Source organism: Rhineura floridana, chromosome 6 (genome assembly GCF_030035675.1).
Source record: "Rhineura floridana isolate rRhiFlo1 chromosome 6, rRhiFlo1.hap2, whole genome shotgun sequence".
Classification (NCBI taxonomy): Eukaryota; Metazoa; Chordata; class Lepidosauria; order Squamata; family Rhineuridae; genus Rhineura; species Rhineura floridana.
This window is the reverse complement of record NC_084485.1, coordinates 65,479,821-65,498,005: the sequence shown is the minus strand read 5'-3', so window position 1 is coordinate 65,498,005 and position 18,185 is coordinate 65,479,821. Positions and strand designations below refer to the sequence as shown.

Below are 18,185 nucleotides of genomic sequence, written 5' to 3'. Positions count from 1 at the left end.
ATGTGAACTGGATTGAATTTCTCCCCCATCCCTAGTTAGACAATTCAGGATGGACAAAATAAAGTAGTTCTTCACACAGCGTATGGTTAAACTGTAGAATTTGCTCCTACAAGAGGCAGTGACGGCCACCAACTTGCATTATACAAATTAATGGAGGATAAAGGTATCAATGGTTAGTCAGCTGCCATGGCTATACTCTGCTTCCATGGTCCAAAGCAATATGCTTCTGAATACTATTTCCTGGAAACCACAGGAGGAGAGAGTGCTGTTGCACTCAGGTCCTGCTTGTGAGCTTCCCACAGACAATTGGTTGACTACTGTGAGAAAAGGATGCTGCTGAATTACATGGGCCATTGGCCTGATCCAGCTGGCTCTTTGTATGTTCTTATCTGCAATTTTACTGTAAGTGGAAGAGCTGAAAAGCAATGGGGGGGGGGTCCCCATACATTTGGAAATGTTTCTTCCTTAATTGAGCGTGGGTGAGACTCATTGGGAAGCAATGGGCAGGGCTAGGATATTGGATTCTATCTGAAATCCAAACAAAATGTTTTAATGGAGCTGCGGGTGGCAATTTTTCCAGTGGCTGTTTCTGTCTTCCAATAAGCTCTTGGGCAGTGTGGATAGAGGTGGCAGTGATTTATTTACTTATTTTAAGAATAAAATAGAGGAAGAAAAACAAGAAAACAATAACATTTCAGGAGAAAACAAGAGAGAGGGGAAAAATAAGAGTTAAAAGGCCTGGGAAAATAAAAAAAATATTTTCATCTGGCTCTGAAAAGACACCAGAGTATGTGCCCAGATGAACCTTTCTGGAAGAGCATTCCACAAGCGCAACACCTGACATAGGACCTCTGAATGTGATCTCAGTGTATGGGTAGGCTCGTGTTGTGTTTTCAAGAGTGCATGGTTAAAAGTGGATGACTGATGCTGCTTAACTTTGTCCATTTTCTCTTGAAATTTCACCCTATCCAGCTTCTTCCTCTCTCCATTGCCTTTGGATTCCAGGCTTATCACTGCAAGGCAGACTAATCTCTGAAAACCTATGATGTGAAAAGCCTAGTGGTTTAAATTTTTATTTACTTAATTATTCATTTATTTATTTTTACCCAACATTTGCAGGGAACTAAGTGAGAGAACCAAAGAAGTCCAATATGCACATTTGTTTGTAAGGCATTTGCTGTTGCTCAGTAAGTGAGATCATAAATGCAAACAGTGGTTCACCACCACCTACACAGTGGAATTGTTTCTTACCTTGGCAATAACTTTCTCCCTGAATATTTCTGAATTAGCAAAGTACAGAGGGGAGCAGTAGGTGACAATTTTAATTCCTTCTGTTTCTTGCACCTGCAAAGAGAGAGAGAGAGGTTGACAGGGTTCAACTGGTGCAAAGTAGAACCTTTTTCTTATGCTCGTCTAGGGCAGGGGTTCTCAAACTCTGGTCCATGGACCACCAGTGGTCCACGAGCTTCGTTCAGGTGGCCCATGGCATGTCTGTATTAAATATTCATATTGATTTTTAATATATTTATATTGCTTTTATTTTTTTATATTGTATTTTATTATATTACAATTTGCATTCCATAGAATTTGAATTGGAATACAATATAATACAATATAAGAAATTAAAGAAGCATTTTATTCTATTACAATTTGAATTCTATAGAATACAATAAAATATAATATAAGAAATAAAATAAGCAATAGAAATACAATTTAAAATCTTACAGCAGTGCATTGCAGTTGCTACAATAGGCAGGAAAATCATTGTGGTCTGCCAGGACCAGTAATTTTCAAGTGGTCTGTGTGGGGGAGAACGTTTGGGAGCCACTGATCTAGGGAGAAATGAATATGCATGGTAGTGGCTGTATTGTGGCAGCAGGCTCCTCCCCCAGATCTGTTTGGTGGGTAAATGCATGTCAGTCCAAGCTCTCGCGTAAAAAGTTGGCTGGCAGAATCCCAGCTTTTAAACAGGGCTATATGTTCCCTGTTGCAGGTCTGAATGTGTAGCACCCATTAACGTGTGCAGTTTCTGCATCTACCTAACCTACTTCCTTAGAGTGGTGTCACTTTGGTAGGAGTTGCTGCTTTCCATTAAGGAAGGGGTTCAGTAGCTGGTTCCTATCCGTTTGAATTCCAATATTCTGGCTTTCAGTACCAATCCACCATTTTTTGTTCCCAATTGTTTGCGCAATTGCTGAGTCGTGTTTTTTCCCAGTGAAAAAAATAATGTAATTGCTATTGAAAATGCTAATGAAAATGCTTATGCTGTAGGCACTTGTTCCACTGAGTTAAGTTAAGAATGCATCTGCTTAGAGGAAACCTGATTACAAAGACCATAATGTAAAATTCGGACCAGATTTTTTTTTTATGTATTGATGACAGCTGCAACCCGCCACAAAAAATCAGTGCCTGTCTGAAAACAATATGATTGTCAGATTATGTCAAAATCTAGTAATAAATCCAAATTAGCGAATATTCTCCCCCATCCCTACTTTCCATGAACTCTTTCAGCTTAGTTCTTGCTAGGGAAAGGAACACAGGGAGAAAGAAAAAGATCAAGTAAATTTTCCTAGTATTGCACACTTTTCATCTTTTGCAAATGTTTAATAAAATGAAGTTCCTTCCAGCTAGGCCATGCAATTGGGCCAAATATGCTATAAAATAGAATCTTTGTGAATAGGTTGCTTGTCCTCCTCCCCATTCTGTACAGCTCAGAATGTGTTTGTGCATTCTTTACTAGTCAGTGTGTGATTGGCTTGGTCTGAAGTGAGCCACTTCAAAGTGCATTGGGTTTCTTTCATGAAACCCTGTGCAATCAGGGTTCCCATTTGTACTGTGTGTCAAGAAAGAATGGTGTATTTGTGAGTTCAGGCATTGGAGACAGCATGGCATATGGATCAGAGATATGGACTCCCAAAATAACATGGTTCAACATAAAGACCCCATGACCTTTAATAATCCAGATCTGCTAACAAATATGAAATGTGGAATTTTACATACCTCAAGCAAAAAGACAACAGAAAGTCTTGTGGCTCTTTAAAGACTAAATATTTGAAGATGCCACAACTCTTCGTTGTTTTTGCTGCAATAAATTAACACAATTACCCCTCTAGAAATGGTTAGATTTTGGCAATGAACCTCAAACCTCACTGAACAATAACACTCAACTTTGGCCATGAATACTATGAGTTAAATTTATACTACAAACAGAAGCTAGACTCAAATCACATCAGATGATAAAACAAACATCTCATTTGTATATTGGGCATATAATGGTAAAAACAGGAGGAGATGGGGAGATTAATTTGCAGCTCCATTTACCTTGTTGTAGACTTTGGGATTCTTGTATATGTCAGTAGCAGCAACAGGGCCAAGGACACAACCATTGCGACTAGGAAGGAAAATGAAAAGAAACTATTGTCAAAATATAGGTAGCCTAAAGAAGCAGTTTGAGATAACTTTTCTATTAATACAGCCCAATGATGCAAGTGGACTACAAGAGGAAGGATTGTGTGTTTAACTTCCTAATTATGGCACAACTAATCCCAGCTATAGTTCTGACTGTTAACCCACTGTCAGTCTGCTTGTACTGTGCTATCAGCAGGCTTCAGCATCTGCAGGGCAGACGAAGGAGCCATCTTATGAAACAGAATCCATCTTCTCAGAGACATGGAACGGCAAAATAGAAGCTGTGCCTAGCTGTCTGGGAAAATTAAAATAATGGACAACGTCTTCATTACATGAGGAAATTACTCCTACAACAGATAGAGACCAAGATTGCAAAACCATAACATGGTACCAGGAACTAGCTCTCCCTACTATATTCTAAAACATCATAATCGAAAATTTAAGACGAAGTTTATAAAACAATTTATCCCAAATTAAGAGAGATGTTGGGAGAAAAGTGCTGTAGAAGTAGTGGCCTCTGCAATGGGAGGGAATAAAATTAAGGAGTCAGGCCAGTAGAACTATGTGTTTGCGCCATCCTTTGAAAACACCATGAGTGCCAACAAATACCTCTGTAGCCACCATTTTGCTTTGTCCAATGGAAATCTCTGGTGAGCACAGCAACAACATTGGCTCAAATCTTTGTAAACTGACTAAATTGATTATTTGATTAGTCCATTGGCGATTAGTCATGGCTGAGTAAGATTGTCTTCCAAGATAAGGTCTTTAACAGTGGGTCCGTAAGTGACTGTGGAGGCCAATTCTGGATCCACACAGCCTCCCACAGTGAGGACATAGGTTTCCAGATGGAAGATGGTTGTGATAAGGATTTGTTTGACATAACTTCCACTTAGCTCATTTGTCCCGTTTGCTCTGTATTCGTGCTTCTTCAAAGTCCATAGCACCTTTGATAATAGCCGACCTCCATTTGGGACACTCATGGGCCAAGACTTCACAGTTCTCGATGCTCATGTTACATTTTTTTAGATTCGCTTTAAGAACATCTTTAAACCTCTTTTGCTGTCCACCGATATTCCTTTTTCCATCCTTAAGTTGGGAGTAAAGTAGCCGCTTTGGAAGATGGTGATCAGGCATTCGAACAACATGGCCAGTCCAGCGAAGGTGATGTTGAAGGATCATTGTTTCAACACTGGTAGTCTTTGCTTCTTCCAAAATGCTAACATTAGTCTGTCTGTCTTGCCAAGTAATTTGCAGAATTTTCCGGAGGCAGTGTTGATGGAATCTTTCAAGAAGTTGGGAGTGGTGTTTATAAATGGTCCATGTTTCACAGGCGTACAGTAAGGTCGGTAGTACAATGGCTTTGTAAATAAGCATTTTGGTCTCCCTGCGAATATCCCGATCCTTGAACACTCTACGCTTCATTTGGGAGAATGCAGCACTCGCAGAGCTCAGACGATGTTGAATTTCAGGAACGATGTCAGCTTTTACAGAGAGATGGCTGCCAAGATAGGGGAAGTGATCAATGTTCTCCAGCATCGCACCACTAAGCTGGATTGATGGTGCTACAGAGGGACTATTTCGCACCTGTTGATGAAGCACTTGGTTTCTTTAATATTAAGTGAGAGCCCAAGCTTTCCACATGCTTCTGCGAAGACATTTAGGATAGTTTGAAGATCTTTCTCTGAATGTGCGGAGACTACATTACCATCGGCATATTGAAGTTCTACAACAGAGGTTGACATTAACTTACTTTTTGCTTTCAGCCTACTGAGATTAAAAAGCTTTCCATCTGTTTGATATGTGATTTCCACGCCAGTGGGAAGTTTCCCCTCAATAAGGTGTAGAATCATAGCAATGAAGATAGCAAATAAGGTAGGAGCAATGACACATCCCTGTTTTATGCCTGATCTGACTCTGAATGGATCACTCTGAAAGCCATTGTTATCCAAAATTATCACTGTCATGTCATGAAGGAGTCGCAAAATATTCACAAATTTATCAGGGCATCCATTTTTCAGAAGGATGGTCCAGAGAGCCATTTGATTAGTCAGATCAATAAACGCCATATATAAAGGTTGATTCTGCTCCCAGCATTTTTCTTGAAGCTGTCGTGCAGTGAAGATCCTGTCCACTGTCCCCCTGGAAGGGCGCAAATCATTTTGAGATTCAGGGAGGACATACTCTGAGATTGGTAGGAGGCAATTTGCAAGGATTCTTGCAAGGATTTTACCTGCGGTAACAAGAAGAAAGATACCTCAATAGTTCCCACAATCTGTTCTATCACCCTTCTTAAAAAGGGTGAGAATTATGGCATCCCTAAAGTCTTCCGGGATCTCCTCCCTCATCCAGATTTTTTCAATGAGCTTATGTAGTTGTTGTGTAAGTTCAGGCCCACCTTCTTAAAAAACTTCAGCAGGAATCCCATCAGGTCCACTAGCTTTGTTGTTCTTTATTTGGTTGATGGCTTTACTGACTTCATCCAAATTAGAGAATACTGCAAGCTCGTCTCTAGTTTGTTGTTGTGGAATTTGCGAGAAGACCTCACCAGCCACAATGGAATGGACTGCCTTCAAGTCGATTCCGACTTATGGTGACCCTATGAATAGGGGTTTCATGGTAAGCGGTATTCAAAGGTGGTTTACCATTGCCTTCCTCATCAGCCACAATAGAGTTACATTAAGGAGGTCGTGGTAATGCTCTTTCCAGCGCAGTGTAATAGACTGTTTATCCTTAAGAAGTCTGGTACCATCCACTGAATGTAAGGGATTTGTACCATAATTTGTTGGTCCATAGATGGCCTTTGTGTCATTAAAAAAGCCCCGTGCATCTTGAGCATCTGCAAAGTTCTGGATTTTTTTAGCTTTTTTTATCCACCAGGTGTTCTTAAGTTCTCTAGTTCTTCTTTGGACCTCAGCCTTTGCACTGGCATAGGTTTTTTTTTCTTAGCAGCACAGTTAATGTCTTTCTGCCATATCTGGAAGGCTTTCCTTTTCTTGTTGATGATATGTTCAATCTCACTATCATTCTCATCAAACCAATCCTGATGTGTCTTAGTTTGGTATCCAATAGTTTGTTCACATGCTGCAATAATGGATGTCTTCAGTTTAATCCAGTGTTCCTCAACATTTTCAGGGAGTTCCGTCGGTAGATGTTTCTTGAGAGTTGTTTGAAAGCAGGCTCGCTTACTAGGATCTTGAAGGGCATGGCTGTTCATTTTACGCCTTGGTTTTCTTCCTTGGAGCCTATGTTGAGAAACAATATTAATGGCCATAGTGGATCGAATTAATCAGTGATCTGTCCAGCAGTCATCAGCACTCATCATGGCCCTAGTGACGACGATCTCCGGCATGGACAATTACTTAATCCAGGAGATGCCAGTGTTTTGACCGAGGGTGCTTCCAGATGTTTTAAATTTATTTTTCTGGCGAAAGAATGTGTTTGTAATAACAAGATTATGCTCTGCACATTTAGTCAGACGTAGAATTCCATTCAGGATGCTGTTGCCAACTCCTTCTTTCCCAATGGTTTCTGGCCATAAATCACACCCAACTCTTGCATTGAAATTGCCCAAGAGGATAATTTTATCCTCCTTAGGTATCTCTGATAAGAAGGTGTCCAGCTGGTTATAAAAATTTACTTGATGTCTTCATCTAATGTTGGTGCATAAGCACTTAGAATAGTTGCCTGCTGGTTTTTGGCAAGTTTTAACTGAAGATTTGAGAGTTGTTCATTAATGCCAATAGGAACTTCTGACAAGAGCTTCACAAGATTATGTTTAATAGCAAAGCCTATTCCATGTGTGGACTTATTTACTATTCCCCTCACCCTCCCCAATTGATAACAATCTAAATATTCAAGGGTGTGAAGAAGGGTGTGTCTATTAGATAAATTGCCTCATACATACATTAAAAAGTTGAATTGGTTTCACATGATAATTTCATGGATATGTTTCACAATATTCAAAAGAGCTGAAAATTGCTGCGTTGTGAATATGCTAGATGGTGAAATTTCATACAGCTGAATTTTTGTTATGAATGTGCCCCCATGTGGAGATATTTGATAACACATCATGGAGTAAGCTAGTGTTTACAAGCTTTTCTGCTTCATAAATATCAACTATCACCAGATGGGGGCACATTCATGGGAATAATTTGCCATCTGAAACTGAAAGGGCAACATCATTTTGTGATAACTTGGCCACTGAAAAAGTGAATATGGGAATGAGACTAAGGGCATTTCTGTCTGGGTGGTTCCACAAGATTCTTTGCAAGATCAGAATTCTACCATGCTGATTCACATATTATCCCCATGATATGGAGTTCTCTGCTGCCTGAATTTGTGAGGCCACTTTGGGCAAGAAGTCCTGGGGATTCCTCCTAGCACTTAACAGGAAAGACTACCGATCACCGCCCATCAAAGCTGGGCATGAGCAGAGCAAAGAATGCAAAAGTCCAGTGGGAAAGCCAGTCTTTGCTTCCTTCTCTTTTGTGTTGCCTACGCGCTCTACGTGGGGCTGCCTTTGAAGACTGTTCAGAAACTTCAGCTGGTGCAACGAGCTGCAGCCAGAATGCTAACTGGGGCTGGTTACAGGGATCATACAACTCCCTTGTTACAACAGCTGCACTGGCTGCCAGTCTGTTTCCAGACACAATTCAAAGTGCTGGTTATGACCTATAAAGCTCTATACAGCTTAGGTTCAGGCTATCTTTCAGACCGTATCTCCCTATACGAACCTGCCTGGGCCCTGAGATCTTCAGGAGAGGCCCTTCTCTCAGTCCCAACACCTTCACAAGCTAGACTGGTGAGGACGTGAGATAGGGCCTTTTTGGTGGTGGCCCCTAGGTTGTGGAACTCCCTTCCTAAGGAGGTAAGAATGGCCTCCTCTGTGCAGTCCTTCCGTCGGCAGGTAAAGACTTTTCCTACAGGCTTTGGGACCTGAAGGTCTTAAGGACAGGGCTTGAAGTGGGTGCTGTACTGTCATTGTTTTTCTGCATGGCTATTTAAACTGAGTTTGCAGTATTTTAAATGTTGTTAAATGGTTTTAATATTTCAATAGTTTAATTATATTTTAATGCAGATTTTTGTGTGTTCTTAATTATGTGTACTTTTTATCTGGAAGCCGCCTTGAGTTCCAGTTTGGAAAAAGGGCGGGGTATAAATAAAGATAATAATAATAATAATGAGTGGACAGATAGATGAGGCAGTGGCAGAGCAAGCAGAGATTGCTCAAAGTAGCTGCAGAGCCACCTCTGTGCACACCTATCCATACAGGCAGTGACAGTGAAAAGAAAGCAATGCGTTCGCTCTTCTGGTTCCTTGCTTCTTCTTTGGAGCTACCTTCCACTCTAGCATCAGCAATCAGGCAGTGGCTAGGGGTAGCCTGTGACACTCACTTGCCCTCTATTGTCCAGCAACTGAAAAGCATCAATGTGCATAGATCCATGACATTATTCATTATGAAGGTAAAGTGGATACCATCTCCAAGTGCCTGGAATCCGTAAGTGGATGGATGGGAAGGAATAGGCTGAAACTAAATCCCGACAAGACCGAGGTGTTGCTTGTAGGAGACAGGGGCAGGCTGGGGGATATAGACCTGGTATTCAATGGGGTAAGATTGCCCCTAAAAGACCAGGTCCGCAGCCTCGGGGTCATTCTTGACTCCCAGCTGTCCATGGAGGCTCAGATCTCGGCAGTGAGCCGGGCAGCTTGGTATCAATTACATCTGATTAGGAGGTTGCAACCCTACCTGCCTGCCCATCTGCTCCCAGGTGTAATACAGGTCCTGGTCTTCTCTCGCCTAGACTACTGTAATGCGCTCTATGTGGGGTTACCCTTGAAAATGGTCCGGAAATTGCAACTGATACAGAATGCGGCGGCACGTTTGATTAAGAACAGCCGCCGCCGTGATCATATCACTCTGGTGTTGATAGATCTACACTGGCTACCAGTTGTTTACCGGGCCCAATTCAAGGTGTTGGTATTGACCTTTAAAGCCCTATACGGTTTCGGCCCAGTTTATCTGAAGGAGCACCTCCAGCATCACCAATTATGCCGCCTGACGAGATCAGCCGTGCAAGACCTTCTCTCGGTCCCACCAGTTAGGACAGTGAGGCTGGTGCAGACCAGAGAGAGGGCATTTTCGACTGTGGCCCCCACCCTCTGGAATTCCCTTCCTTTTGATCTTCGCCATGCCCCTTCCCTGATAGGTTTCCGCCGGGCCTTGAAAACCTGGCTGTTCAGGCAGGCCTATGGGACCTCTGGGGTGGTTTAGTTTTAATACTGATATTATTAATTATTATTATGATTTTTGTGGTTTTATTGTATTTATTGATGAAATTGTACGTCGCTTAGAGTGGCCGTTGATTCGGCCAGATAGGCGACTCAGAAATAAAATTTATTATTATTTATTATTATTATTAAAGTGAAAGAGCTCTACAGCAGGGGTAGGGGACTGGATCTGGCTAGTTCATTAACTCCTCCAGCCCTTGCGGGCCAAGTTTGACACATGGTCAGGGTGATTAGGAGTGAGACCTGACCCTCACAGTCTACACTGCACCATTCTCTAACATGCTTGAGTCCCAGGGTGACCAGATGCGATGTAGGACAGGGTTGTTGTTTTCTAAAGTTGCATAGAAGAAAGTTTTTGGTAGATGCCCTTTTCCTCTGTTCTGCAGTACTGTGGTTATCCATTATGAAAAGCATCATATGGTACTCTCCATATAACACTCTCATTAGAGTTACCGTTAGCTGTACAAGAGTCCAGTCCTCTGTTGCATCTACTGTTATTATCTGGTTCCACATTCTTATCTACACTGCAGGCATAGGAGATGCCAAGGTCAGCCCTGCCAGCATCATCTGAACTCTGCATTGCCAGAAGTGATACTGGTGCAAGGTCTTTCCTATCTGGGAACAGTTTCTGAAGAGCAATTCATTAGTCTTTTTCTCAGGTGGAGAAATCCTTACTTGGTGGACACCTTAGTGGAGGTGTTTCTGAAATTGCCCCAATGTTAAAAGTGAAAACTAAAAAAGTAGAGGCCTTTCCACCATCTTCTCCCATACTAAAACAGCTGCATCAGAAGATGCCCTCTAAAGACAAAGGCTTTCTTTTGGCTCATTTACAAGACTGAGAGCCAAACCAGATGCAATGTTTGTCACACGGTTAGCCCTTGCATAGCTGATTTAAAAAAAAAAAGCCAATGCATTTGGGAGGGGGGAGCTGAATTGGGACTGTGAAATGAAGGGAGGAGGAGGCCTCTAACAATTTGTCCCTGCCTTGGTCACAACTGGAATTACGCCTGCCATGCCTCCTGCTACTCACAATGGAGGGAAAGTGCCCACTGGCACCAATAAAAGCTTTACTCCCATTGCAAATAGAGGCAGCAGAGTGGTGGTGATGGGTGGTGTTTCCAGTCAGGACTGCAGCAGGGACAGTGGCTTAAGGGCCCCTCCAGACTGGTGTTTTATTGCATGTGTAATCTGCAAAAATGTTCTTCACACAATAATAGTGTTTAGTGGTGGATTTTTTTTTTGCTTTAATTTGGTTTGTGATGCTTCCCCAATACCAGCACGTTATTGCTGTCTGGAGGGTGCAACAAAAACGGGAGAAAAATAAACCAGAACATAATTATTGCATTTCAGCAGGAAGTTACACAATATATACTGATTGGCAATGAAGCAGTGTACCCACTCCAAAACTTTTGCAGAACCAAGTAGTATTGAAAGCCAAGTAGCATCATAAGCACAAATCATCATGAATGCACAATAAAAATGATGTCTGGAGGGACCCTAAAACTTCCCAGTGCCACAGTCTCATTCCAGCTTGGCTCACCCATACTAGTTATATTTTAAAAAATCATCTACACAAGGGCAAGTTACATGATCTAGTTTGGTTCTGACTTTCTCTCTGGGTAAAGTTACCACAAAGAAAGATCAGCCTAGCCCAGCATCACATTTATCTCTTATATTGATGGAATGAGTAATAAGTGAGATTTCCCTTGTATGTATAATGGATTTGGGAAATGTAGGATAGGTGCAACAGCTGTTCTTAAGCATGACGTAAATACTTTCATATTTATACCAGCCTTGAAATATATTCATGACAATGGCAGATTAGGTAGCAGTTATCTGAAACTGACATCATTGTTTACTATCAGGGACTGGTACTTTCATGTTACACGTGCTGCGAGTCACACCTGCCTTTGAAATTTTGACCCAAATGTTGGAAAATGTCCCTGCTTGTACATTTCTGTTACAGGCAACACCAGGATAATACTTACAACTGAGTATGGAAAACCACTACCAGGATGGAAAAACCCACTCCCACTGCGAGACCAAAGGGCAAGCCCAGGAAGAAAGCCGATAGGAAGCTCACCACCCAGACCATCTGTGGAAAGACATAAAACACAGCAGGTCACTTCCTTGCACTGGGAACAGGGAGGGCTGTCGACATTTGGATGAAGTCAATGGGCCTTTAACACACATTTTTAATATGAGAAACTATGGTTGGGATATTGTAGCTTAAAGTTATGTTCTCTTCTCAGACATCTAAATTCAGGCAGATGTGGATAAATGTACTTTGTTCAACTGAAATTTCAAGAAAGATATTTTAAAAGACCCCCAGTTATAAGTGAACAGATTCAGGCATCTGGATTATGGCACCACCTGTACAAAATGGTCGGAACAGTGTTTCTTTGCCAATAAGAGATTTGGTTTAGATCTTAAATCTCTATTCTGCTTAGAAAAACTGTAGACCTCAGCTGAAATATTGAAACTAAGGACTTCATCACAGCAAATATTGGACCCAGTTAGTCTGGTTGTATAATTGGTTTAGCTCTTTCCCTGTGCAGTTCTGAAAGTATTCAGATTGGTGCCTTTTTGGTGAAGTGGTTGTGTGTTGATTTTTTGGGATGCACACCAGTGGGACCTATAGCAGCTGGATCAATTGAGTGCAATTGTTTGTGTAACTGTGTTCCTAAGGGCTACATATTTTTTCAGGTGTTGTCCAAGCATTCGCCTGCCATGTGCAAACCCTGGTTTTCCTTTGTAGCCTCTCCTGCCATACTGGGGCAGGAAAAGCAAGACACAGCATATGCTGCCTTGGGTTTCTATGATGAAAGAAAGATGGGGTATAAATATAATAAAAAATAATATTGCAGTGGTGGCTATTAAAGCACTAGACTAGTTGAATAATTGAGCTGAACCCCCCCCCCATTATATTGAGCATTCATACTTAAGCCAGCATTTTGGCTCCTATCCTATACATGCTTTCCTGGGAGTAAGCCCCACAGAACTCATTGGGCTTTACTTCTGAGTAGAAATGATTTATTGATATAATTTACATCTCTCCTTTCTGTATACAATTTACTCAAGGGTATGTGGCTGTGAGTATGGCAGTGAATGTGTAAAATAAGTGCTCTCAAAGGCAATGACATCATTCAGTTGTTTAAAAATAACTACTTGTGCAGCATGCCAGTGGAGCAGGTATTCAAGATTGAATTCAAGTCCATTATAATGTATAACACATTCATAATCCCATACTCAGAACTTCAAAACATTATGTCTTGACTTTTATTTGAACAGTATTTTAAGAAAGTTATTGATGTCTGTGGCTGGACAATTTGGATTACTCTTTTCACTGATAAAGCACTTTCTGGAAAAACTTGTAGGACATTGGCACAATTTACGTAAATGTAATTTACTGTTGCAAATCTTGTTCAAACAAAATATCCAACAACCAAACACTTATAAACCTCTTTGCCTTTTCCATGGTATTCATATTAGTGAGGTTTACATCAGTCAGTGCCAGGAACCCTTATCTTTTTCTTTCTTTCTTTCCTTTTTGAAGGACTTCCCTTCCCTGGAGAAATATTTTAAGGCTTGACTTCTAGATACTGAATTGAGCCAACATAGGAGCTGCTTTTTGTTAGATTGTTTTGTTGATCTAGCTCAGTATTCATTGGAAACAGCTCTCTTGGGTCTTTGATAGAGGTCTTTCCCATACCAGAGAATGAACTTGGGACATTCTGCATGGAAACCTTATGCTCCTCTCAACCAGTATTATTAGTGTTGGCAACAGGGTCTAAAAGGCAGTTGCCATCTTAGCAATAGACTTTGGCTGTGTTTTGAAGTCACAATAAACAATGTTATGAAAACATGGGTTATGAAGCTGGCTTGTTTCAAACAACCATAGTTAAGATTAATGAAACCATAGTTAAGATTAGGACTCTGATGTAATGCTAAACTGCAGTTAATTAAAAATGGAAGCAAAATCATCTAGTCTCCTCATGACTGCATTGGAGGGGGAGGAAGGAGTGTACAAACCCAAGGTTCATTCTCATCATGATAAACGATGGTTTATCATCATGACATCTCTTTTTTTTTACAATAATTTTTATTCAAATTTTCATAAAACATACAAAACAAAATCATAAAACATTCAAAGACAAAAAACAAAACAAAACAAAAATGATTAAACAAAAAAAATAAAATGTTGACTTCCCATTTGTCGCAGATCAAATCAGTTGTAGGTCTACAATATATAACAATCCTGTCTCTTAAATTATATTATAAAATCACTTTCCTCCAGTAGTTATCTTAATTAATCATCAAATCTCATAAACATGACTTTATTCTTTCCACAAAAAGTCAAAGAGAGGTTTCAATTCTTTAAGAAATATATCTATCAATTTTTCTCCAAATAAACATGTCGATTAATCCATCTCAATAATAATAATAATCTTATTGTCATAACCATAGTCCAAATAAACATATCGATTAATCCATCTCATCAAAATCTGTTAGGTCCAATAATTTCAATAGCCATTATTCCATTATCCATATTAATTCGATCTTCCATCTTCAATAGTCCTGTTAAGTCCAGTAATTTCAGTGTCCAATCTTCCATTATCAGTATTCCATAATAATCTTGCTGTCATAGCCATAGTCATATAATAAGAGTCTGATGGGAATTTCCTCTATCCCAAATATTTTCTTGCCATCAATTCTGAATAAGTTGCTGAAATATTGTTGTAAAGTCATATCTGTGTTCTTCTTTTTTACAAAATGCACTGGCTCATCTCTTGAGAGTTTTTCCATTGTCACATGGCTGCAGTTAATTCCATAGATTTTCTCTATATCAAGCTCCATCACGTCATTCCAGTCCAGAAGATTATCCAAGCCATTGATAACTTTATCTCTAATATCTTCATTAATTTCTTCAGAGATAACGTTAAATTCCAAACAGTAGATTTTATTTCTAATATCCATAAACTCCAGATCTTTTTCCAATTCCACATTTGTTCCAATCTCCAGGGCTTGTATCTTCCCTTTATTTTTTCTTTTCTCATCTCTGATCTCATTCTCCTCTGTCACAGGATCCCCTATTTCTTTAAGCTCCTGCGTCATTTTGCTCAGTTCAATTTTCAGCTCCTTACTGCCCTGTCGCAGGGTTTGTTTCGTTATCTCAATCTCATTCATTATTTTCTGAAACATAATTACTTCCAGATTCTCAGCCACTTTCTTGATTGCCATTTTTAAAACCACGAAAACAAAACAAAATAAAAATAAAGAAGAACCACTTCTTATTTCAGCAACAATTGGGTTAATATTCCAGGCTTGATGACATCACAGTATAAACAGAGCAGCCTGCCTTATCTCTCTATGTTCAAGAACACAAAACAAATTTAGTTCCCAGCATCAAAACAGTTAGTGGCGTCGTGAAGAAGCAGATTCGTCAAAATAAAATAGACCAAAAAGAGAATAGTCCCAGACAATATAATGTTCCTCGGAATAGAAATCCCTCTTCTGTTTATATCTTTAGAATGCACTTCCAGGACAGCTTTTTGCAATAGAAACAGAGATAAGCTGTTAATTTCGTGAATAACAGAGAAGAGTTATAGCTCACCCAGAAGTTCTTTAAAGCTGATTCATTTGACAAATCTCTTTTTGCTGCAACAATTTAAACCAAGTAAAAAAAATAATAGAAAGAAGGGTGCTTGCCTGTTAGTCCGTTTTCTCTTTGAAGAAAAGATAAACGTATCGCATTAATCAGATAGCGCTTGTTCGGAAGTCCGTCCGGCATTGCTGGCTGGACCTTTTCTCATAAATTAATGAAATCCAGTCCTCCCAACAAAAACAGGCTTTTGAGGTTGATCTCTACGTTTCTCCCTCCCCGGGAGAAATTTCATCAGTCAAAAAAAAATGTTCTGACTGATTTATATCTGAATAAGCTTCTTTTGAGGCGGGAGCCCGTCTCAAAAGCAGGCACAAGCGAAGTCACCCTTCCCGGAAGTCTATCATCATGACATCTCAATGTAGCTTTTATAGTGACTGCTCAAGTTACTCTGTACATTGCATGCAGTAACAATCTGAATGTTCAGCCCAGCTATTACTTTTGCTAAGCTCAGTTCACAAACATTTATTCATAATCTATTCATATGTATTCATAAACTCCAGCAACAAAATTTAATTATATTAAATTTGTTATCAGACTAAATATGCAATGCATCTTATTCAAGGATGACTTTTGTGTACTTGAGTTCTTATGGAATATTTGTTGTTTTTCAATAAGAGACATAGTTGCAACATATCTCCATAACTATGTGGACTAGATTTTTGCCTTTAAAAAAAAAAGGCCCTGACATTCTCAGCAATCCAGATTTTATGATGAATTCCAAGAGGGATTTCATGTATGCGGAAAGGCAAAAGGCAAGCACCCTTGGTTGCAATGCCTCTGTGTTACTCTAGGATTCATGCTGCTGGTGTTTTACAAAGGAATGACTTAACCCACACTGAACAATATGTTCAGACTCCACCCTTCTCTGTAAAGCTGTTTGAGACACTCACACAGTCCAGCTTGCTTTTTTTCCAGAGGTAGTAAGGATCAGTCAATTGCTTGAGAGAATTCTTCAGGTTCACAGCTATCAAGGCTCCCAACACAGCCTGCCATAAAGATCACATACTTTAAAATGGATGACAAAAAGCCTCAAGAATATTGTACTCTTTAGGTATCCCAGTGGAATGCTTATTTGCACCACAGCAGCTATACTTACTTTTACAGGAGCATGCTGTAAAACAGTTATTGTTGCAAATGAATCATTCGTGGAATTTAGAATGATTATCCCCTTTCTAACATAGGGGCTGCCTAAGTAGGCCCAATTGTCTTGTAGATCAATTCTTCCTAGAACTACATCACAGGCAAAAGAAAATGAGCAGCACAATCCTGTGCATGCTTACTCAGCAATAAGTCCCACTGACTTCAATGGGGCTTACTCCCAGGAAAATGTGTACAGAAATGTAGCCTTAGTGGCAGAATTGTTCAGACACACAAGAAGTCAATCCTGTCCCTTCCCTGGTTCCTGTCAGTTTGTTCTCTTTTGTTACCAGTTATAACCAAAACTCACCTTGACATTCACAATGGCTTTTGTGCAAACTCGCATATTAACTTAAATTTTTTGTCAGTTTACCTAGGTTCATTCCAATTTCCAGACCTAAATTCATTTACCTGCAGAAAGTTCCACTGCAGTTAGACTAATTTTCTGGCAAGTATACTGAATTTAGTTAGAGCATTATGCTTAAGGTAAGATTAATTGGGAGCTAAAAAGCAGCCAACTTAAATTTGTTTGGTAGTTTGATCAATGCATGCCTGTTACAGAAAGGTCTCCTTTAGTTAAAAGGTAGGGAACTTAAGACCCCAAGCATACAACCACAATGAATTTTTATTGGTTTTATACCAGTTTAACCACTGGCTTCTTCCAAAGAATTCTGTGGTTCGTAATTTGGTGAAGATATAGGGCATTCTGTGATAGAAATCCATAGGTCCTTCAGAAATATATTGTTCCCAGGATTCTCTGGAGATAGAGAATGACTACTAAACCAGTTTTGTAGTTTAAGTCTGTAGTGTAAATATGGCCATAAAGGAGAAGGTAATTCTGAGCTACCAAGCCTAGAAGCTTAAACAGATATTGGTGGTGGAATTTTTACCTTGGGAAGAGGGCCGAGGTAGATCCCCAAAGACAACATGGTTATCATGACGACCACTGCCACACAAAAACTTGCCATCTGAAAAGAGAAAAGGAATTTATCACAAAGGGGACATTATTTATTTATTTATTTATTATTTTATTTATATCCTACCATTCCTCCCAGCAGGAGCCCAGGGCGACATGCAATGTATGCCATGTTATCTGTCAGTTGAGGAACCAGAAAGTGATATAAGTAAGTAGTTCAATAGCTGAGGGAGGGAAGTAGTGGAATAGAAAAGTGGCTTCTATCCTAGCCCCACCTCTTGTTTGAAACAGATCCTCGTGTTTTTAGTTGTCTTTATATGAGTGATCATCTATTCTTATTAGCAGTTACATTGTTACCACAAAAGAAAGAAATGTTACATATGATAAAACTGCATTTAATAGGAGAAACTGGCTATTTAAAACATTGCACAGTTTCAAATTATGTGTAAATACTTTTGGTTATTACATAGATTGGGGTGGGGAACCTGTAGCCCTCCAGGTGGCGCTGGACTGTGCCTGTCATCCTGATGATTGACCAATGGCCATGTTGGCTGGGACTGACGGGAGTTGGAGTCCAACAACATCTGGAGGGCCACAGGTTCTCTATCCCTAATATTAGATAGGAACATAGGAAGGAATGTAGGAAGCTGCCTTATACTGATTCAGACCATTGGTCCTTCTAGCTCAGTAGTGTCTACACTGACTAGCAACAGCTTTCCCAGCCCTACCTTAGGAGATGGTGGGGACTAAACCTGGAAACTTCTTTATACA

The 18,185-nt window shown here is 40.1% G+C and overlaps 1 protein-coding gene across 1 annotated transcript in view; it reads right to left on the bottom strand.

The window, feature by feature from the left end:
* SLC26A9 (solute carrier family 26 member 9) overlaps positions 1-18,185 on the bottom strand; it is a 62,188-nt gene that overhangs the window by 16,336 nt on the left and 27,667 nt on the right. The window contains exons 10-14 of the mRNA XM_061632127.1: positions 17,389-17,466; positions 16,252-16,347; positions 11,685-11,791; positions 3,322-3,391; positions 1,252-1,344 (exon numbers count right to left, since the gene is read on the bottom strand). Of these exons, the coding sequence (XP_061488111.1) occupies positions 1,252-1,344; positions 3,322-3,391; positions 11,685-11,791; positions 16,252-16,347; positions 17,389-17,466 (444 nt within the window). The remainder of the gene's footprint in view (positions 1-1,251; positions 1,345-3,321; positions 3,392-11,684; positions 11,792-16,251; positions 16,348-17,388; positions 17,467-18,185) is intronic.